At 45.0% G+C, this 23,074-nt stretch overlaps 1 protein-coding gene across 2 annotated transcripts in view; it reads left to right on the forward strand.

Moving 5' to 3' along the window:
* The first annotated feature begins 1,570 nt into the window (after window positions 1–1,570).
* LOC139228564 (TLE family member 5-like) overlaps window positions 1,571–23,074 on the forward strand; it is a 112,043-nt gene continuing 90,539 nt past the window's right edge. For both annotated transcript variants that reach the window (XM_070859681.1, XM_070859682.1), the window contains exon 1: window positions 1,571–2,135. In XM_070859681.1, coding sequence (XP_070715782.1) covers window positions 2,112–2,135 — 24 coding nt within the window. In that variant the 5' untranslated portion in view covers window positions 1,571–2,111. The remainder of the gene's footprint in view (window positions 2,136–23,074) is intronic.

Consider the following 23,074-nt stretch of genomic DNA (forward strand, 5'->3'; position numbering starts at 1 on the left):
TCAGAAGGTTGTGGGTTCAAGTTCCACTCCAGAGTTGAGCACAAATATCTAGGCTGACACTCCAGGGAGTGCCGTCTTTTGGATGAGACGTTAAATCAAGGCCCTATCTGCCCTCTCAGGATGTAAAAGATCCCATGGCACTATTTCGAAGAAGAGCAGGGGAGTTATCATCCCTTGTGTCCTGGCCAATATTTATCCCTCAGTAAGCATCACAAAAACAGATTATCTGGTCATTATCACATTGCTGTTTGCTTTGTGCAAATTGGCTGCTGCATTTCCTACATCATCATCATCATAGGCGGTCCCTCGAAAGAGGATGACTTGCTTCCACACCAAAAGGGATGAGTTCACAGAGGTTTCAATGAAGGACCCGATATTCCAGTCCTGAACTCCAGGGGTGGAAGATGCCTGTGCGTGGATTTTTTTTAACGTATGGTGACCATTGCACATCAGCCACCACACGGGGTTGACAGAGCTGGGCCTTTATCCAGTGGTAAGGGTTAACCAGGACGACTGGAGACCAACATTACATTTCCTACATTACAACAGTGACTCCACTCCAAAAGTATTTCATTAGCGATGAAGGTCTTTGGGATGTGCTGCATTCGTGAAGGGCGCTATATAAATGCAAGTCTTTCTTTCATTTCTGACTCATGCTGAGTTTCATTCTGTTTGGTTTTATTTTCATTTTTTTCTATACATCTTTCACTCCCTCCCCCTCACCTTTTCACACTCTCCAGGGCTGCGCCTGTGTTCTTTTGCTGTGTCCATCGTAAATAAATGTAGCGCTGGGTTGCTCCCGTGCGAGGGACAGCTCAGGTACAGTGTTAGGCCAGTTGTGGATCTATTAAACAGACCGAGGCGGCCTTCCCTCCTTATTTGCATTTGTTTGCACTATCTCTTCTGGACACAGTTGCCCTGGTTTAATTTAGAGACGCCGCTTGGGGGAGGAATTAGAGTGGATGTCAGGGTGAAGGAAGAAAATCTGGCCAAGCTAGAGTTAAAACTTGCACACGTTTTTGGTGGGAGGTTGGGAGGTGGGATCACCAAAAAAAAAGGCGTCTAGTCACCTTATTTATGTGATCTGAAGCCCTTGATGAGATAACAGGCTTGTAATCTATCTCTCTGGGGTACCCATTATCTTTTTTTTTATGTAACCCTCTTGTCAATACTGGATTTTGCATCCAACCCTTTACACCGTCTGTTTTTATTCCCCCAAGATTTGCGCGAAAATGCAAAAAGATAAATCGCTATTCCCCACCACACTCATATCCTTTGAATAGCAGAATTGGAGGAAGATAGCAAACGAATATCGATGACATTTGCAGAGAAATTAACAGAACAATTAGCATAATTCTTTGCCGGGGGGGGGGGGGGGAGGGAAATTAAAAATATAGTAGGTTCCAGTAGGCTTTTAAATCTATATCTATATATTTTTTTTAAAACAATTTTTTGGCAAATGATTAAAAATGGCTCTGGGTAGCTGCCCCACTTCCGCATCACGTGGCTCTCATTCATCACGTCGGCCAATGGGGGCGCCGATCCGACGTTGCATTCCTCCTCGCTCAATTTGTTACAGTGTCGCTGTGCTGTTGCATTCGGCAACATTTTGTATCCCAGCAGGAGCAGAAATAGAGGGGGAATAAGAAAGGAACAGCGCAACCAAGGCAATTTCCACACACCCCTCCCAATCAAAAAAAAACTGGGAAGAAGGATAGAAAGGAAGGAAGAAAGAAAGGAACAAAGAAGGGAAAGAAGAGAGAGGAAAAAAAAGGATACGCACTGAGCAATGCACCGAGATGTCTCGGTGCTAAATACAGCGGCTGCCAACAAGGTCGCCTTTTGAAAAGCCGGAGGTGTACAATGTGTCGCGACCGCATGATGAAAGATACGAAATAAGCCCTTGACCCGGTTTAAACGCCAGACAGCCGAAGAAAACGTGCGAGGAAGTGTCGGCGGAAACAGCCCATCTGGCTTTGTTTTACCCTCCGGACTGAACGTACATACGCAGGAATTTTTTTTTGTGTTGGATTTCGAGGGAGGGTGTTTCAGTTTAAAAAAAATAATTGGGGGTGCTCTACGTTTCCAAGAGGGGGAAAAAAAAGAGGGCGATGTATCCGCAAGCCAGGCAGTCGGTAAGTGACTTGCGGTCGGAGCGCACGCTTCAATTTCAGCGAGTTAATTTCACTTTATATATCCCCCTCCTGAAACTGACCCGGTTCTATTTTCCTCCTGGACTATCCTTCGCTGTCCTTTACTGAGCTTTTAAAGCTGTAGCTATCAGTCTTTCCTTTTTTTTTTGAAGTCTTTGACATTCACTCACTTTTTCAACCGAAGGCCAACTTAATCAGAAAAGGCCTTTTTTTTTCCCCTCTTTGATCGCTGTGATTAAAATATGTTCTACATCATTTATCGGCATGGTTCCCACTTAAAAGGGAAATGTGCCCCCTCCTTTCCTTCAGATGTGTAATGACGCCCTGTTTAGATCTGTTGATGACTTTGACATCTTTTGTTTCTCATTGCTATTGTTTAAATCCGCTTCATCTCGTATATGTGGGCCCCACCGGCATTCTGAATTAACGTTTCGCTGGCGTGCTTGAAACGCGCTACGGTGAGAAATGATGTTTGCAGACAGATAGCCCGATTGGGGAAATCAAAGATGGAGGTGGAATTGTGCACCCGCCACAATTGTCAATTTTTTGGTATGCAGAAGTTTTTAAGGTCACATTAGGATCCCCAGGGTAGCCATAACAGAGTTGCCTCTTCCCTCACATGACCTTTAACCTATATCTAGATCAGCACATCCAGTTTCCATTTTGTGTGTGCAACATTTTACAGATTTCCGTTGTAAATCTTCACTCAACAAACGCTGGTTAAAGCCTAACTTTGTTTACCAGAGTCCAGTGGATCCTAAAGCTTTCTTAGTAAGGGCCGGTGTTGGTGATGGTAAAATATAGCTCGCTGACCTTATCCTTTCTTCAGTGTTCACAAGTGGTGGAAGTGTAGCTGAAGTGTGAAGGAATGGGTGGACGAGCAGTGAGAAGGCAACTTTTTGTGGACACAATACCTTCGACCTTTTTTGTTTGTCCATCCAATTTTATTTTCTCTCCTCCCCCCTCCCTGGAGGTGCTGAGGTATGATTCTACAGGGTCTGTGTCTCGTACCTTGCCCACAGGTCCTTTCTCCACATGTAGATACTGAATATGTGCAGGTTATTTGACTCTGGTTGGGGCAATCCTATCTTTGCTCGACCTGTGCACTCTCTCTAGGCAGAGGAACCTTGGCTGATGTTTCTCCTGTCTAGCACAGACACCATGGCCAGTTGTAGCACTCCAAAGTAGCTAATGCAGCTCTGAGTCATTATCGACCTGGGATCGCCCTACTTTGGTCCTGTTCCACACTGGGCAGTAAATTTCCCCACAAAGCTACTGGAGTGTCTCTCCCTTCATTGTATTTTTTTTTTAAACCAGGTGGTGGTTGCTCCCATTGCCCTGGCTGTGGAGGTGCTGCTCACGTGCAGTTTCCTTTGCTCAACTGGCTGTGGTGCCCCTGTGCTAGGCGGGAGGAATTTCTGCCAAAGTTCCAGTTAGGTGCGAAATATCTAGGCTGTGGAATTCTACATAATCCTTGCTACTCATCAATCGGCCACCAGGAGGTGCAATTTGAGCTGGGTGTGGTGTGATCAGTGTTTCTCACTCATGCCACCAATGGCGACAATGCTGTTGCATGGGGTGTTTTGAGCAGCTTGATCGGGGGATGATGAAACACTTTTTGGAAACCTAGAAATCTACAGTGCAGAAGGAGGCCATTTTGGCCCATCGTGACCACGGCGTCCGACAAAGAGTCACACGGCCCTCAGTCAGCAGCTCTGAAGGTTATATGTAAACCTATGAACAATGGCGGAAAGGTGAAGAGCATCCAGCCCAACCAGTCCACCCCACACAACTGTGACATCCCTTACACTGAAACATTCTACACAGCACCCCAACTGGAGCCATGTGATCTCTTTCCCCTTCCCTCATCTCTCCTGAAGATACTGCCACATGCTGGGGGTGTAGATCCAGGACTACTGTGTCTCAGCAGCTCTCCCAAATTAATATTTGTCTCACTAGTTGGGTGCCTTGGTGGGGAATGCCAACGGGCTGCTCATCTGGGTTTGGAGGACTCTGGCAAAGTCAGATCCACCCAAATCCAATAAGTGTGCAACATTTTCAGTGGGAGTCATCCGGAGCGGGAACCTTGGCTGTGTTATTGCTGTTTGTCAATTCTTTGAGAATAGAGGTGCTGAGTTTATTGATAGTGCTGTGGTTGAGGTCAGCTGACTCAGCCCAGACCAAGGAAGGAGCCTGGGACCATCCTGGTTTGTATGGCTCAATTCCCCATTAGACAGTGAGTGCACTTTGACACAGTGCCAGAAGAAGCTTCAAAACATTCTGTTCAACCCCTTCCCTTTCCCCTTTGTTCAGCTCAGCTGACGTGAGCTGGATCTTTGGCCACTTCCTGGGAAGTCCAACAGTTTGAGAAACCAAGGTGTATGTTTTATGGATGTACACTTCAATGAATTGCTGCCTATTCTTCAGGGGCAGAAGACATCCTTTTCCACTCTGCTTTTCCCCAGCTCCTTGCTGCTCCATGGGGGCAAGGTTCAAGTGGGATCATGGCCGTGTGTGTCAGCAGCCTATTCAATATGACATTAGTCAATCCTGATCCTAACCCCACGCCAGTGAAACACATGCAGGGCTAATTTAATAGCAACCCGGAGTGGGATCGCTGGCTAATTCCCCTTGTCCAGGGGCAGAGGCCAACAATAGCACCCTTATTCCCATCCCGCCTGAGATCCAGATAACTCTGCACAGACTGGGAGTCAGACCTGTAGTCTTCCAGATGAGAAACGGAAGGCGTTTACCAGGACAATTAAAAGTGGCATGACTGCAAACATGGCATGTATACTGGCAACATCTGCTGCGTGACCTCCGATAATTCAACCAGCTATGCTTTAGGAACCACTTTCACATCCCTTCACCCACCCACCAACTTTAAATCTTCACAGTTGTGTTGTGCTATAATGCAAAGTGATTTTGCAGTTCTTCACTCAATATAGCCACATGTAAATGGTGCAGAATTGTATCCTTCCACCAGTTTGGGATTTATGAAGCCCCTCTGCAGAGCTGGTCCAAGCAGAGTGGCAGATTTGCATGAGGCTGTGGGGTATAAGTGGCTTGTATTCATTTTGTGCCTCTGTCTGCATAAGGAAGGCAAATTCTGCCTGTGCTGTTTAACGATGTGATGAGCTATAGTGACTGGAATTTTCTCCCGATCAATAGATAGGTTCCTTTAACAGCTCTTAACCTTTCTCTTCACTGTACCACTCATTGTGAAGCAATGCAGGTTCTTGAGGCAGAGGCAGAGATTGAGATCCGGGGGTGGGGTGGGGACGAACTAGTGTGCTTGCCCTTTTGACCTTCGACCCCACCCCAGGGTTCTGGCTCTGCAGACGTCCAACTGAGAGTCCACAGATCATGTGAAGATTTGAATTCGAGAACGGTTTGGGAAAGATGTGTGTGTTTTTGAAAACTGTATATTTTTTTTTAAATTGACGCAAATTTTTTTTTAGCTCCAGGGAAATAAAATTATGGGATGGGTTTAATAGGTGCTTGTTAAGTTAATTGATGTCGGTCGTAGGAGAGCTGCGATTACCTGTCAGTGCTCTAAGTCTAGGGAGGGGGTAGGGGAAGAAAACAAATTGGCCAGGGATCACAAATCTTTATCTGGTAACTCCTGCGGGAACACGCACTCGTAAGTGTTTGGTGAGGGCACAGTGGAGTTCAGCTGGGATTGCTGTCTGTGGTCGAATGGCCTGCTGACATTCGCTGTCTAGGTCCACGAGAGAGACGCCTCTTTTGGGTGACTTAGCCTGTGTGGTGGCAGGAGTGCAGCGCGAGTCACTGCTTTCTGAGGAAGAGGAGAAAATTCTCGCCGGGGTGGGGGTTCAAGGCACAAAATGAAAAGGCCAGCTTTGTTTTGTGTAGAAGTGAGTGCCACTTTTCCTGCAATCTGAGAGTGGCTCATTTGATTCAAGTCTAATTATTTCTCGTATTCTTTAGAATAAAACAAGTATCCCCTTTTCTTTTTAAAAAAAAAACACGCCCTGTGACCATTTAGATTTTTAAAGTGCCCCTGGATGGTTTGTGGTATAAGCACTAATCGAGCTATTTGACCTTGAATGTCTGGCAGAACCTAAATTGCAGCGCTTGTATACGATCAGGAGCATTTTGGACTTCTCCAGTGCAGCAGTCACTTCCAGTCGTAGTTGGATCAGATTGGAGAATGTCAGCTGCCTATTCCCATGTTGAGCAAGGGCAGCGGTGACTAGCTGGCTATCACATCCATTGTCACACCTGACTGTGGAACATCATGGAGAGTGCATAGATTGGTGAAATTGTAGTGCCGTGTCTTGAAGGAACTTGAATTTTAATTTTGAGCCCCATCCTAAAATACTTAAAAAAAAAAAATTAAAAAAAATACTCCTCCCTACTTTTTATGCAAATGTTTCACTCCGTATGAGAGAATTCAATGCTAGGGAATGGAAAACTTAATCTTTTGAGTACCTAGTGTCAGCATCAGGCACTCCTGGGTTAAATATAGTGCAATTGCACCCAGTGAAGCTTATTCTGCTATAGACTAGCAATGTGCCTCGCCTCTAGTCCCTGACTCCATGTGGGCCTTCTGAGATTGGTTATTTAGTGCCAAGTAATGGGTGATCATTTTTTAAATTAAAAATGAAGGAGTGCTGATGCTTTAGTCAGATTTTTATGTGCCTTGAATGGATTTGGTCTCCGCCAGCACTCTGTCCAGCTCGAGATCCAATTGTCCGACAGTTTCATTCCATTTGTGATTTTTGGCAGCTTCCTCACTCTGGGCACAAGTCACCTGTCTACTCATCTGTGCAGAGTAAAGGTGGGCTTGGTGGCAACCTGTTCCGTGCTCTGAAATAGAGCTTCGACTCGCTTCCAGGCAATGCATCACGGGCTTGCACAGACCCTGTTGGTACACAAGCGAACCAGGTTATCAATAAAATGCGGCAGCTTGTGTTTGGTGGACGTTGAGGATGTTTCCCCCGGATTGGGAAGTCCAGAACTAGAGGCCATAGTCTCAGAATAAGTGGTCGGCCATTTAGGACTGAGATGAGAAATTACTTCTTTCAAGGGTTGTGAATCTTTGGAATTCTCTACCCCAGAGAGCTGTGGATGCTCAGTCCTTGAGTTTCAAGGCTGAGATAGATAGATTTTTGGATACTAAGGGTGAATCAATGGGGATAATGTGGGAAGGTGGAGTTGAGGTAGATCATCAACCATGATCTTATTGAATGGTGGAGCAGGGCCGAATGGCCTACTCTTGCTCCTTTATTCTTGCGATCTTATGATGGTACACTGCCATACAGACCAGGAAAGTTCCAGGTTCAATTCCAGTCTGTACTGAGATACCCAATCTCGGCTGTGGTCATGGCAGGGGTGTTACAGCTGACCATCTATGGCCATTGGCTGGGAAAGCCAAAATACTCGGGGCTTCTTGCGTTTGATCGATATTCAATGACTCTCACGAGAGAGTGCAAGTGTGTGGCTTGAGCACAGCTGTGATAATTTCCACGGTTGAATAGCCTCCTTATGCTCATGAGTGAAGAATAGTCACTCGGGCAAGTCACCAGATGGTAACCGGGTGCACGTGGAATTGTACACCAGCATGGAGTCCTTCCCATCAGGATTTGAGAATAAAATTAAGAAACAGAGCAGATATCCAACTAGAGTAGGACTTTGCGTAGTTTGTGCGGATGTTATTAGATAAGAACACTGCCATTCTATTGCTGTACACACCCCCGCTTTCCTTCCCCCCCCCCCCCCCCCCCCAAATCCCCATCAGCCCAAAAGTAGTCAGGAAGTTCGGTCTACAGACCTCTCCACAATTGCCATCAGTGCTGCTATGTTATTTAGACTGCTCGATCTGATTGTCCCTGCTGGATTATTCATCCTGCTTGAGTACAGGCCAAATGTACCCGTGAGGACAGTTTAGCTTCCGCTGGGGTTTAAACTCTGTGGGCATCTTGACACCTCCCTGCTAGAGCTTATTGGGCCACTGTAACTGTGTGTGTATTGAGCCATTGTTTTTAATTATAATTCAGGCATCCAAAAGGTGCTTCTGTTACTATTGCCATTTGATCAATGTCTTGCCAAAATATTCAAAGAGCATTCTGTAGATAACAGTTGGGTTGTTTTGCAGCAATTTTTTTCTTTCTTTAGCATAAATGAGGTTAGGGTGACTTTTTTTTTCCCCAACTTAAATGTTGTGAATTGCCCAAAATATAACGTTTGTATTCAAAAGGTGATCTCTTGGGTTTTGTACACGTTGGCTTGGCAAATCCTGGCAGTGGTAAATCTCTGGAACCCTGAAGCCGGAAAATGATTCTTCTTTGATTATCTTGACCGCACTGAAGGGTCAGATCTACAGAGAAAATTATGCAAGAGAATTTATTGCAGCTTCCGTCTTAATTTACTGAACATATCAAGAGCCGTACACAGGGCCTGAATGCAGCCAGAACCAAGATGGAGTACTACTTGCATAGTGGCTAGAACAAAGTTGTGTACATGGTGGGGCATTTTACTCTGCCAGTGATTCTCAGTGCAGTTGTGGGTGAAGTTGGGGTCTATATCTGCCATTACATTTGGTAATTTTCTGCTCTACTTCTGAAGGTGTTGACTACTAGAGTACAGTTCCTCATGTCTTGTGACCTATAGGGAATGGTAGCATAATGGTTGTGTTACTGGACTGGTAATCCAGAAGCTTGGACTAATAATCTGGGGACGTGAGTTCAAATCCCACTACGGCAGCTGGGGAATTTAAATTCAGCTAATTAAATAAATCTGGAATTAAAAAGCTAGTGTCAATAATGGTGACCATGAAACTACCAATTGTCGTTTAAAACCCATCTGGTTCACTAATGTCCTTTTAGTGAAGGAAATATGCTGCCATTAGCTGATCTGGTCTACATGTGACTCCAAACTGCCCTCTGAAATGGCCTAGCAAGCCACTCAGTTGTACCAACCAGTTACAAAGAAGGATTGTAGTGGTTCAAGAAGGCCACCTTCTCAAGGGCAGTTGGGGATGGGCAATAAATGCCAGCCTTGCCAGTGACGCCTGCATCCCATGGAGAAATAAAAATCTTCATGTGCGAGACCAGGCTATTTGGCCATGGGGGTGGGATTTTGACACAATGCTTGACCTGTTCTCATCCAATGACCACGCCTGCAGTTCTCAGCACGTTTCAATAGATAGCAATTCAGAGCCGAAACTCTTGCTGTTTTTCTTCTCCTTCTTACCCCAGAGACCACTGAGACCAACTGTGGTGCTCCTTATTGCCCTCCCACTGCCATCTTGGCTGTGGTCAGCTAACTCAACATGGACTGGGATTCCAACCAGAGACCTTCTGATCAGTATCAACTCCACCGGAGCCATAATCGGAAGCTCTTCATGTCTTCTGTTGTATTTTACTGTTTTCCCTCCACTTCGTTCCGGAGCATTGGATCTGGTATCCAACAGTTCAAGTGGTGTCGGAAGAATTGCAGTGACTGTTAATTGCACTCGCAACGGAATGGATCATAAATAGAAATTAAGATGAGAAACTGAGAGGTTTTCAGTGGGTAGACCTGTTACTTTGGCCAACCACTGTGCTGGGGCTTAATCTGTCCTCTACACAATCTGGATTTGAATCCAGCTCACACAGAGCAACTATATGTCTCCACGCTCTGATGGCTATCATAAATGAAACAAGTTGAGCAAAGTTTTTGGTTCAGATCCCAGTGGATAGCGTTAACTCTCGGTTGGAATGAAGTAGTTCTTATTACACCTACAGCTTGTGTAATTTGTGTGTGTGTGTGTGCAGGGGGGGGGGGAAACTAAGGCGAAATAAAGACTTGCATTCATATCGGCCCATGTCTCGTTTATGAGCCACCCCAAGGTGCTTCACGTGATAATTTGTAGTACGGCCATGTAGGTAAATGCGGCAGTCATGTTTGCACAGCAAAATCCTACAAGTAGAAATGTTTTTTTTGTGGTCGCTCAGGGAGAGACCACTGCTCTGGCCTTTGGGATCTTCTGAAGTTCACCTGAACAGGTATACTGGACATTGGCTTAATGCCTCATTTAAAAAGCAAATTCCAAATGGTGCAACACTTCAGTGTCCGCCTAGATTATGTGTTCAAATCTTGGAGTTGGGCTTTAAGCAACAACCATTTGATCAAAGTCGAGAGTGCTACCAACTTAACCAAGCTCCCACTGCATTGGAGACTGAAGGAATACGGAGGATACAGAGACTATTTCCACTTGTGGGGAAGAGCATAATTAGAGGACATCAATATAAGATAGTCACTAAAAAATCCAGTGGGGAATTCAGAAGAAACTTCTTCACCCAGAGTGTGGTGAGAATGTGGAACTCGTTACCACGGAGTGGTTGAAGTGAATAGTATAGATGCATTTTATGGGAGGCTAGACAAGCATAGGAGGGAGAAGGGATTAGAGAGTTATGCTGATAGATTTAGATGAAGAAGGACAGGAGGAGGCTCGCGTGAAACATAAACACTTGCATGGACTGGTTGGGCCGAATGGCCTATTTGTGTCGATACGTCCTGTGCAATCCTATGAAATAGTTGTCTAGTACAATTGGGACTAGCAGTTATTTATCAGTTAAATTGATTATGAGCAGACCATTTAGTTGTAAAAGCCACACCCAAAGATGGTTGGTCATGGACCAGTTGAGGTGGTGTGGGCGGGAAGGGAAGGTTCATCTAGTGTTAGTGCTTGACTCTCAACCCAAAGGGTTTTGCTTCACTCAAGGGATTCCAAGCTGATATTACCTGGATGTGCAGAGGGAGATTTGGACAGGCAGCAGAGAAGGGTGTCATATTTTGGAAAGATAAAGATCAAAAGCTAGCAGGACTGATCTGGCCCATAGGAATGTTGCTGCTACTGAGCAGGAATAATCTGTTGGGCACTTTACCACTACTATCTGCTACAGTGTCAGCTAGTGGCTCAGTGGGTCGCATACTCGCCTCTGAGTCAGAAGGTTGTGGGTTCAAGCCCCACTCTAGAGACTTGAGCGCAAAAATCTAGCCTGACACTCCAGTGCAGTGCTGAGGGACTGCTGCACTGTCAGAGGTGCCGTCTTTCGGATAAGACGTTAAACCGAGTACCCGTCTGCTCTCTCAGCTGGACGTAAAAGATCCCATGGCACTATTTCAAAGAAGAGCAGGGGAGTTATCCCAGGTGTCCTGGTCAATATTTATCTCTCAATCAACATCATAAAAAACAGATTATCTGGTCATTATCACATTGCTGTTTGTGGGAGCTTGCTGTGCGCAACTTGGCTGCAGTGTTTCTCACATTACAACAGTGACTACACTCAAAGTACTTCATTGGCTGTAAAGCGCTTTGAGACGTCCAGTGTCCGTGAAAGGTGCTAAATAAATGTAAGTCTGTCTTTCTTGTATCTTGTATCTCATCTCATCTCACCACGCTGGCTGACTCGGGCTGAAAGTTGGTGAACCACTTTTATATTTGGGGCTGGGCCAAGGTGAGCTTTGCTCAGCTTTGCTCAGCTTGAAGTGCAAATTGTATTTCTCATCACCAAACCAAACTACTGAGAAATCCACAAGGGTAGCGTTTCATATTCTGCTACCACTGGTAACGGAGTGCACAGCCTCTCTCTTTAGGGAACACCCTCAGAGTTTTAAGTCCAGAGATCATATTGTTGAGGTTCACTCATTGGTTATGCTCACTTAGGGTGAGCATCTATGAAGCCATACTCAAGTGATGAGTAAATCCCTTTGGGACAGGAGCAGGGAAAACTGCCAGGTGGAAACAAAAATGGCGGCACTCTGAGCTCACGACCACAAGAGATTGAGGCAACTACCTTGGATGCTTTCAAAAGGAAACTAGATCAGTACATGAGCGAACAGGGAATAGAAAGATATGCTGAAACAATGAGATGAGGCAAATGGAATGAGAAGTGACTAGTGTGCAGCAATGATCCATTTAAAGCTGCGTGGCCATGCATCTGTCCAGAAAACACATTGTGAGGAGGACACACAAAATCTGCAAAGGGATATAGACAGGCTAAGTGAGTGGGCACAAATTTGGCAGATGGAGTATAATGTTGGAAAATGTGAGGTTATCCACTTTGGCAGAAAAAATAGAAAAGCAAATTATAATTTAAATGGAGGAAAATTGCAAAGTGCTGCAGTACAGAGGGACCTGGGGGTCCTTGTGCATGAAAAACAAAAAGTTAGTATGCAGGTACAGCAACTGATCAGGAAGGCAAATGGAATGTTGGCCTTTATGGCAAGGGGGATAGAGTATAAAAGCTGAGAAGTCCTACAACTGTACAGGGTATTGATGAGGTCACGCCGAGAGTACTGCGTACAGTTATGGTCTCTATTTAAGGAAGGATATACTTGCATTGGAGGCTGTTCAGAGAAGGTTCACGAGGGGGTTGACGTATAAAGATAGGTTAATTAGGTTGGGCCGATGCTCATTGGAGTTCAGAAGAATGAGAGGTGATCTTATCGAAACATATAAGATAATGAGGAGGCTCGACAAGGTGGATGTAGTGAGGATATTTCCACTCGTAAGAGAAACTAAAACTAGGGTGCATAGTCTCAGAATAAGGGGCCGCTCATTTAAGGAGGAGGAATTTCTTCTTAGGGTTGTAAATCTGTGGAATTCTCTGCCCCAGAGAGCTGTGGAGGCTGGGTCATTGAATATATTTGAGGTAGAGCTAGATTTTTGAGCAATAAAGGGTTATGGGGAGCGGGCAGGGAAGTGGAGCCGAGTCCATGATCAGATCAGCCATGATCTTATTGAATGGCGGAGCAGGCTCGAGGGGCCAAGTGGCCTACCCCTGCTCTTACTTCTCATGTTCTTCTGTTCTAAAGGCTCACCGGCCTTTAAATGCGGACACTGCGCATACGCAGTATTTTGAATAGACTACTCATCCCCCTTAAAGGGGCCACGCGGCCAAAGAAATTCGAGGGAACATTGGTGCGACGTAGGAATGCCAGCAAAGACTAGTTGGGCTGAACGGCCTATTTCTGTGCGCTATATTCTATGCACTCGGCCTTGATGTACTGTCGCAACACACCAATTAAAAGTTTTTTTTTTCCACAGCGAAGAATGAAAAATGATGCGTCTGTTCTGCTCAAGTAACAGATGGAGAAGTACTTTTTAAAATTATTTTTAAAGTTGATCACTTATAATGCTGGCTTCTTGGATCTGGAGCCTACCATTTGTTTACGAGCCTTTCCAATCTGCAGAGATCCTTGCCAAACAACAGTTAAACTCTGATTAACCCAAGGCTATGTTCCCTTGCCAACACCTGGACTTTGTAGAACTACAAAAGGGCATCTTCGCTTTGGCAGCGGAATGATACAGCGCGAATTGCATGGTAGAACACGTCTGCTCGTGAAAACTAACGTGTAACTTACTGTGGGAGCAAAGGGAAATTCTCTGGTTTAAAAATTAAACTCTCATCCATTCACTACTGATTAAGTAACCCTAGTGGGGGGGGGGGGGGGGGGGAAATCAGGACAGCTGAGCGAGTTTTATAGCCATTTGGAATGAATATGTATATATAGGTAATAATTCCCAAGACACTTTAATTGGTCGTTAATGTTTTCACCGTTCAGTAAATACGAAGTAATGTTGCTTTGAAGGAGAGCTCTGACCTATAATGAGTGTTTATTGTCGAGCCAAGACTTTTTTTTATTTCACCGCTATACACCAACTTATTTATTTCTACTCTCCGCACCAGTGTCTAATTTTTTAAAAAAAATTCTGTGAAGAAATTCTTCGGAAATCGCAAAATTCATTCCTCTCTGTGACTTCATTAGTAGGTCTTTAATTTATGGAGGGGGAAAAAAAGTGATTTTTTTTTTTGTTTAAAAGAGGGATGTGATGTGTTCCAGAGGTCGCACTGGCCACCGAGACGAGGAAAGTCCTAGGTTTGAACCCTGGCCTGCGTCATGAGTCCGCTGGTCTCCGGAGATGTTCATCTATGTCACTTAGCCCCCGGTGCCACTGGCTTATGAAGGGCTTGATTGCTTCTCGGGGCCCTTCCAAACCCCCTTAGCTCCTCCTGTTAAAATGTGGAGTTGAGGACAGGGCTGCATTTAGCTGTAATTTTTTGTTGCCCATAGTTGAATGCTCACTGTGTGTCATTGAAGAAAGGTTGCACTTCGTGAGGTATCCGTGTTCTGTTGGAGCCCATGGGATCACTTTGCAGCTGGAGTTGGCTCCCCCGGGGGGAGAAAAGGTGATAAATTTGGGTTGGGAAGCGGGTGCAAATTAAATTTTCATACTCTGCTATTTCATCAGGCTCTTGACATTATAGAACCTGCACTTCAATGTGCAGCCTAATTCTAATTTGAATTTTCGCACAATATTTAAAGTGCGTGTATGTATATAGCCTATGTTAACCAAATCCACTGATTGACATGGATAAACCATTTATTTGCATTAAATTTTTGCTTTTCGAGGTGACTTCAGCATATCTATATATCTCATTTGGTTTATTGATTTAATCAGCACACAATGCCTCTGATTTTTACAGTCAAACGAGTTGGATGGAACGCTTTGTGACATAGGAGCAATAACTAAGGAAATTGTTGTGGTTTTAGATCCCTTGGCAATTGAAAATATATCGTTGCTCTTGGGAGTCTGGGCCTTGTTTATTTCCACTCAGTGCAAATTCAAAACCCAGTTGAATTGGAAGACTGCATTGTGGGGTTGTTTTTTCCTTGCCCACTCGATTAGTATTAAGTAATGAGCGCAATACAACTGTAGCGGTCTCTAATTGGAGGATGGGTGGTGCAATGGGTGTGCACCTGATCTATCTCTGGGTTCTCGGGATGGAGTAGGACTAATGAGGTGAAAGTCTTCTGTGTGAAATAAGTTTGGGTTATTGCAATCTAATTTCTAGTGGACATGAATCCACGTCCCCCATCTTTTCCACGTGCCCCGTCAAGCTAACTCGGAGAAAGGAAGACTTGCATTTGTATAATGACTCATTGTGTCTTTGCAAAACGTCTCAAAACATCTGAGTTACTTTGAATGCTGTGACTATCGAGTAGGGAAAATGTGGCTGCCATTTATGCACAATGCAATCCCATGAATAGCAATGAACTCGATGACCAGTTTACATGCTTTATGTTATGTTGGCCAGGCCACGGGGAAATCTTGACTTAACCAGAACCACTGAAACAGGCTGACCAATCTGAAGGATGGCCTCTCAACAATGCAATAGAATATAAGCTCGGATTATGCTCTCCAATCTAGGAATGGAGCTTGAATCCACAAGCTATTGGCTGAGGTGGGAGTGCCACGATGGTTGGCTTGAGAAGTAGAAATATCAGACTTGTGCAGTTGGGAGGTGGGAGCACCTTCAGGTTAAGAACCCAGTGAAGAGTGATTGACTGCCCATATCACCCATGCTGTACTTGACTAAAGAGGGCTTGTTGCTGACACGTGGTGCCAACAGTGGGAAATCCTTGCATGGATGTCCTTTTCAATGACAAATGCAAAAGATCACCTCCATAAGGTCTTCAGTCCTGAGGGAGGGTGATGTGAAATGAGGTTGTGCAGGTGAGTGGGCTGGAGCAAATGCAGAGGTATATTCTGCTTTTCTACAATTTTTTTCTTGATATCCTGTGAGGGGGAGGCAAGAGGAAAGTCCAAACTGCCGTGCAGTGTTTCTTATCGCTTGAGGTCATGCCCTTTTGTGGAGAAGACATTTCTGTGGTTAATCTACTGCCGAACCTCTCTCTTTATATTGGAAAATAGCCTCCAGTGGGAACACTGTGTTTGACAGCATTGCTCTTCAGAAGGAATCACTCAATCACAAAAAGGAAAACTTTATTTATGGACCTAAAAGTACATGATGTACTGTTGATGTTGAATCTGATGTCTAATCTATAGTGTACATGTTGTTTTCCATTACTCTGCTGCCAAGTACCACTGTGTCTGCATAAGGTGAAGTTATTCTCCAGGTCTAGTGTCAGCACCTAGTGTTCTATCTCTGTTCTATCCAGATAGTGTGCATCTTCAAGGCTATCAGTAAAGGTATTGTGTCAAAATAAGCTTTAATGATTTAAGGTTTGTGCAGTGTAAATAACCACATTAAAAGGCAGACAATCAAAATCTGGAGGTGATGAGAGGAAGAGTAATGAGTGGCCCCTAGTATCGGGACACAAGACAAGAACAAGAGCTTTTCAGATTTGAAAGGAGATGACTGGTGGGCAGCTATAGCAGCATACAAGATGATGAATGGTGTAGGAAAGGTGAAGCCTATCTCCAATTGAATTCTGATGGTAAGCCAGGGGAGTACAGGTTCAGACTAAAGAAAGGCACATTTCAAACTGGTGAAGTTCTTCATACCAAGGGTCATCTAGCCGTGAAATGTTCTCCTAGGTAAGGTAATGGAGATAAAAACCTAAATCATTTGAGAGTTGACGATGTGATGAGGAAGGGCAGATGTAGGTTGTTCCTGATTGGTCTTCCTCATCTATATTTTGTGAACTAACCGGTATCAGTACTGCATTGCAAGATGATAATTGACTATTCCAACGCACTCCTGGCTGGCCTCCCACGTTCTAACCTATGTAAACTTGAGGTCGTCCAAAACTCAGCGGCCTGTGTCCTAACTCGCACCAAGTGTCAGCTGTGGCTCAGTGGGTAGCACCCTCGCCTCTGAATCCGAAGGTTGTGGGTTCAAATCTCATTCCAGGGACTTGAGCACATAAATCCAGGGTGACACTCCAGTGCAGTGCTGAGGGAGTGCTGCACTGTCTTTTGCATGAGCTGTTAAACCGAGGCCCCGTCTGCTCTCAGGTGGACGTAAAAGATTTAAAAAAAACAAAACAGGGGAGTTATCCCTGGTGTCGTGGCCAATATTTATCCCTCAATCAACGTCACTAAAGCAGATTATCTGGTCATTATCACATTGCTGTTTGTGGGAGCTTGCTGTGTGCAAATTAGCTGCTGTGTTTCCCACATCACAACAGTGACTACACTCCAAAAGTACTACATTGCCTGTAAAGTGCTTTGAGACGTCTGGTGGTTGTTAAAGGCGCTATATAAATGCAAGTCTTTTTTTTCTCAAATCCTATTCACCCATCACCCCTGAGCTCGCTGACCTACATTGGCTCCTGGTTAAGCAATGCCTTGATTTTCAAAATTCTCATCCTTGTTTTCAAATCTCACCGTGACCCCACAATTCCCTATCTCTGTAATCTCGTCCAGCCCCACAAACCCCCGAGACGTCTGTGATCCTCTAGTTGTGACTTAGAGTGTCCCTGATTATAATCGCTCCACCATTGGTGGCCGTGCCTTCTGTTGTCTAAACTCCAAGCTCTGGAACTCCCTGCCTAAACCTCTCTGCCTCTCTATCTCTCTTTGCTCCCTTACGACGCTCCTTAAAACATACCTCTGACCAAACTGTTAGTCATCAGATGTAATTTCTCCTTGTGTGGCTTGGTGTTAAATTTTTTGTCTTATGCTCCTGTGAAGCGCCTTGGGACTAATTAAAGGCACTATATAAATACAAGTTGTTGTTGTGATCTAATTTCTGGTTTCAGACAATCCATCTTTATTCCTGGAGTTTGTCACCCTACTACAGCGCACACCCTACAATCTATATTTAGCCATTTTTTTCCCCCGTGACTGTTTCCTCTCCTAGCTTTCTCTCCTGCGTGTTAATCCCTCATTGGGAGTGTGGTTATAGTGGTGCCTGCATCAAATGGCCATTATTTGTGCATTCATCTTCTGAAGGCAGGTTATTTTGACCAGGACGGCCTTGCAGCAGAGCCTGATATCCAAAGCAGGAGCCACTGGATAGCAACCAGGAGCTCTGGATGTTTTTATATCCTCCGTAACTTGAGAGCGCTGAGGCCAATTATAGGCTCCTAAAAGTATCCATATAAGGGATGCCAATTTATCACCGACAGCGACAACATGTGGGATCGTTCTGGTCCCTGCAGCTCAGATATTCCCAATGGTCGAGTGGGTAAAGGCACCCCCTGGCCTACATGGAATAAGTAGTCCAAGATTTAATTCTGTGCCTGTGCCAATTTAGCTGAATTGGCCTTGGGCAGGAAAAAAGCCGGATGGGGGTTCTTGCTCTTGTTCACTATCCAGTAAGTCGTGCTCAAAAGTGCATACTTGTGGATGTTGGGTGAGCACTAGATCTGGCTTGGCTGTGATGCCCTCCATGATGAATAACTTGGCAATGTTCACTTGCGGGATGGGCACCTGTTTAGTTACCAGAGGACTAGAAAGAAAAGACTGGGATTTATATAGCCCCTTTCAAGACCACCAGATGTCTCAAAGCGCTTTACAGCCAATGAAGTTGTTTTTGAAGTGTAGCCTCTTGTAATGTGGGAAATGCGGCAGCCGATTTGAGCACAGCAAGCTCCCACAAACAGCAATGTGATAATGACCAGATAATCTGTTTGTTTTTTGTTATGTTGATTGAGGGATAAACGTTGGCCAGGACACCGGGGATAACACTCTTGCTCATCCTCGAAGTAATGCCATGCGATCTTTTACCTCGACCTGAGGGCAGACGGGGGCCTCGGTTTAACGTCTCCTCCGAAAGACAACATCTCTGACAGTGCAGCGCTCCCTCAGCACTGCCCTGGGATTGTGAACCTATAGTTTTGTGCTCAAGTCTCTGGAGTGGGACTTGAACACACAACCTTCTGACTCGGGCGAGAGTGCTACCCACTGAGCCACTGGCTGACTCGAGTGGAACCAAACTGCAGGATACGTCAACCCTTTCAGGAGTGGAGAGGGAGGGGAAAAGCAGCAAATAACTGATACTGCCACTGTGTTGCAAGGCATCTGTGGAGTCGGGTGATACTTTACTGTTGTCCAGGACATCCTTTGAAACCATCAATGGCCCGTCTTCTGGTTCGCTCTCTGCTGTATATACAGAATTTTATGCTCAACCTCTCCAAGTTATCAAACTTGAATGTGTCAAAGCTGAAATTTTAATTCAAAGAATTAAAAAAAAAACCTTGTATTCTAATAATGGATTTAAGGGAAAATATCTGCATCTAAATTGAATTGCCACATGGTAATAAGGGGAGCGATCTGCACGCCTCGTGCGGCCTCTGTTCTCAGACGTTTGATTTGTAGTTTGGCGTGGCTGTGTCCGATTCCCCCTGTGGTGACCTGGTGAATGGGGGTGGCGACTTACTGACAGGCCCCGACCTCAGCCCACCGGCTGCAGTCATCCAGTTACTGGAGTGAAGATTCATGCAGGGAGAATTCAACCACCAAATGTGTCTTCCCAGGTTTCCTTGAACAGCCATTTAAAAAAAAAAAAAATCAAAATGAGCCGAATGGCCTGTTTCTGTGCCGTATATTCTATGTAATTCTATGTAAAACGTGGGAACTACGGAGGCTGGTTAAGATGCCAAGGAATGGTACAAAGGGAGATAGCTGAACATTGAGGATTGCGTGTTGTTTTAACAACAGCTGTTGGTTAACCTCATTAGTCAGCTTATGGGTCGCCATTTTGATTGCAGTTTGCACAGTTGCTGAGGTAATTCTTCTCATAACAGATGTTTTATGTTCATCATTTCACAAGAATATTAAAATGGAGGGTTGCAAGTTCTTCCTATGATGCTATTAATCAAAGTTGTATCTTTTTTTTTAAAAAAAGGCCAAGGTAATCCTTTTTTCAATCACAGCACCACAAAATAAGACCTGGGATTTATGATTGCCACGGGAGTTTTTAGTCCTTTTTCTGAAGGTGTCGGAAGAGCTTATTGAATCTTGCTGCCTTTCTCTTCTCCCTCCCCCCCCCCCCCCCCACTCCCAGTAAGTAAGAGAATGCAAATTTCTAGACAAAAAACAAGTCCGCATTGCTGATTTTCTTCATGGGGTGACGGGTGCGTCATTGTGCAAACAGACCAGAAGAAGCCAGCATGGTTAGTGCTGCATATGTAAAAGTTCTCGAAGGACATGATGGGAGAAGCCTAGTTAGGCCGCACTTTTCTCAAATTGAGTATTCACCGTGAGGCTGAGAGGTAGAAAATAAATTCGGCATGGTGGCTGAAATACAGCCTTGTGAAAACGCTCTTTCATTTCGAGGCCTGTAGTTCTCCGCCCAGAGATGTTGTGGACATTTTTCTTTTGCCCAGGGTTGGAAGCATCTGGGTTTTTTTTTTATTATAAAGAGTCTTTTTCACAAGCCCAAAACCTCGCTGTGAAGTGTAAACAAGCTTCGCTAAACACAACATGCAGTATTGTTAAACGGCAGTGAATTCTTCACCCACTGCAGTCAATGCTGCTGTACGATTTAACCATTTTGTGGAGTTCGGACTGTCCACCCTTCAGAAGGTTCAGATTATTTATTGTGAGAAATCTCGGTGGGAAGATGGCACGTGATTCCGATATTCAGTGATGAAAGAAATGGCTAAAGTGGAAGCAAGAAATCGTTGGTGCTAATACGCACGTGAACGAGGGGCATGGTTTGGAAGATCAGTAAATTGAAAATTAAACGTGAGCCGAGGCAGAAGAGGAGAGAATTTCTGGAATAAATTGGCCCCGTGCAGTAAATGGGATCTAGTGACTAATTGCCTCATTCCGGAGGGAATAGCAGCGTTCAGGCTTAGATCGAGGACACGATTATAGGTGGAAATGTTTAGAATACCAATGCGAAGGAAAGGCTTAATGTGGAATGAACTGAATACATCCTTGTGTTCACAATCTGCAGGCTGTCGTCACTGGGATTTCGATAAAGTACACTGCTGGACCTCCTTAAAATTTTTGTATTCTGTCCACTTGAACCGGAAACGCCCACTTGCACTTAAAACCTACGCGGTGCGGAGGAACATAGGCTTAGGCCATTCAGCCCCTCAAGCCTGTTCCGCCATTCAATGAGATCATGGCTGATCTGCGATCTTACTTCATATATAGTACCCGCCTTCACCCATGTCCCTTAATACCTTTGGTAAACAAAAAGCGTTCGATCTCAAGTCCTTCTGATCGAGGCTTAGCCTGTGGACGGTGTGAGGCCGTTAGCGGCCCCTGGCTCGTCTGGGTTGAGTCTTCTTGGAGTTGGGCAGCCCAAAGAGGGTGGTAAACTCCATCTATGGCTAAATACTGGCAGGAGACGGATAGTCAACAAGTACCGTAAGGGGACAGTTGAAGGGAACTTTGAAGAGAGTTCAAGAGGGCGTGAAACCGTTGAGGTAAACGGGTGGGGTCTGGGGAAATGTGGTGTACAGAAGATCTTTCCCCGATGATGCTCCGGGGCCAAGTCCTAAGCAGCGTAATTGTACTTTCAGCCATTTTGAAATGTGGGTTTAAAGCTGTATATTGGTGCTTACAGCTCTGTCACTGATGGTGGGACTAACTTGGGGTGATGAATGAAGATCGCGCAGGAAACAAGAAACACATTGGGTTTAAGTGCAAGTCTCCCCCCACCCTTGGTGTAACCTATTGGCACCAATTTGCAAAATAAGCCTGATGATACTGTTTTAGGCCAGGCACTACGGTTATGTTATTGATAAATGGGGAATAAAAGTTTTGTGTTGATTTAATTATAGAAGCAGTGCAAAGGATTTTCATCAACAGCAAGAACAACTTGTATTTATATAGCGCCTTTAACATAGCGCAACATCCCAAGGCGCTTCATGGGAGTACTGAGATTTTTAAAATTGAGCGCGCTGCACAAGTAGAAATTGTGCTGTAGCAGGTGACCGAGCTGGTTTTAAAGAGCGTCTTAAAGGAGGAAAGAGAGATGGAGAGGTTTCGGCAGGGAATTCCAGAGCTTGGGGCTGAGGCAACGGAAGGCATGCCCACCAATGGTGGAACGATTATAATCAGGGACACTCGAAGACAGAATTAGAGGAACACACCATACAGTAAACTTTGGGTTGGTTCTACTCCCCCAACGCAGAGCCTTGCTGAACAAGAACACAGGCCGCAGACTCAGCCTATAATGTTACATGACTTATCTATGACCTATGAGCTTGTCCAGCAAAGTTTCATTGCAATTTAGCCTCATAAAATGATGGATATGCCACAGTTAAGATTACCTGAAATCAATATTCATAACTGATTATAATTTGGTTTTTATGCAGTTGCAGGATTGAGATTCACCTTGGGGTGGGTTTGATGCTGGACCTGATCCAGACACATGGGGGGGAAAAAAACCATTCCTTTTTCTATCTGTTCCCCGTGCGGCCCCTGGCCCTGGTTTTCCCCTGGTGACTCCTTGTGGAGTGATGGCAGCCTCTGGTATCTCCCCCATGTGACCATTCTTCACGACTGAACCTAAAGGGTGTTAGTAGGCCATTTGGTCGTGGGAGCCTTCACAGTTGAGCCCAGTCTTTCCTCACATGCAGACTTCCCAGCAGGAGTTATTGGGTGGGCATCAGAATGGGGGAAGTCCTGGTTGACACCGAGGCCAATCTTGGTACCCCTCTACAATAAAACTGAATACTTGATGAGACTGAATGCTGGACTTGCAAAATGAACTGTTCCGATTCTGTACTTCTCATTTTGGCCAACCCTTCGGTCTTTCCCGATCATCATATCTTGCGTCTGCTGGGACTGCCGTCTTAATTTCCAAAATAAAGCAAGTCTTCCACCAAAAGTAAAATCGGCGTTTGCCCATTGCAGTATCCCTCGTGCTGCATATGCCATATTGAAGATCTTCTGTTTGTTCGCTCTGCCTGTTGTCAGTTTCTCCTCCGTTAACATTCAACATCAAACCTGCCTGGATCAGTGATTAAAATGGAAGTTGTGTGCGTAACCAGTTGCTTGTAAGAATGTAGTTGCAGGCTGTGGCCAGTAGATGGTGCTTTTGAGAGCGTGTCTGCAGTCTCTTCCACCTTGTCGCCATCTTGTGTATATAAAAAAAAACTTCTCCATCGAATGACTCTGGCCAATGCCATGGGACAGTTTACTGGTCTGACTAAAGCAAAGGGAAAGGTGCCTGGTGGCTGGTTGGAAGTCCCTC

The sequence above is a fragment of the Pristiophorus japonicus genome, chromosome 18 (assembly GCF_044704955.1).
Source record: "Pristiophorus japonicus isolate sPriJap1 chromosome 18, sPriJap1.hap1, whole genome shotgun sequence".
NCBI classification, from domain to species: domain Eukaryota; kingdom Metazoa; phylum Chordata; class Chondrichthyes; family Pristiophoridae; genus Pristiophorus; species Pristiophorus japonicus.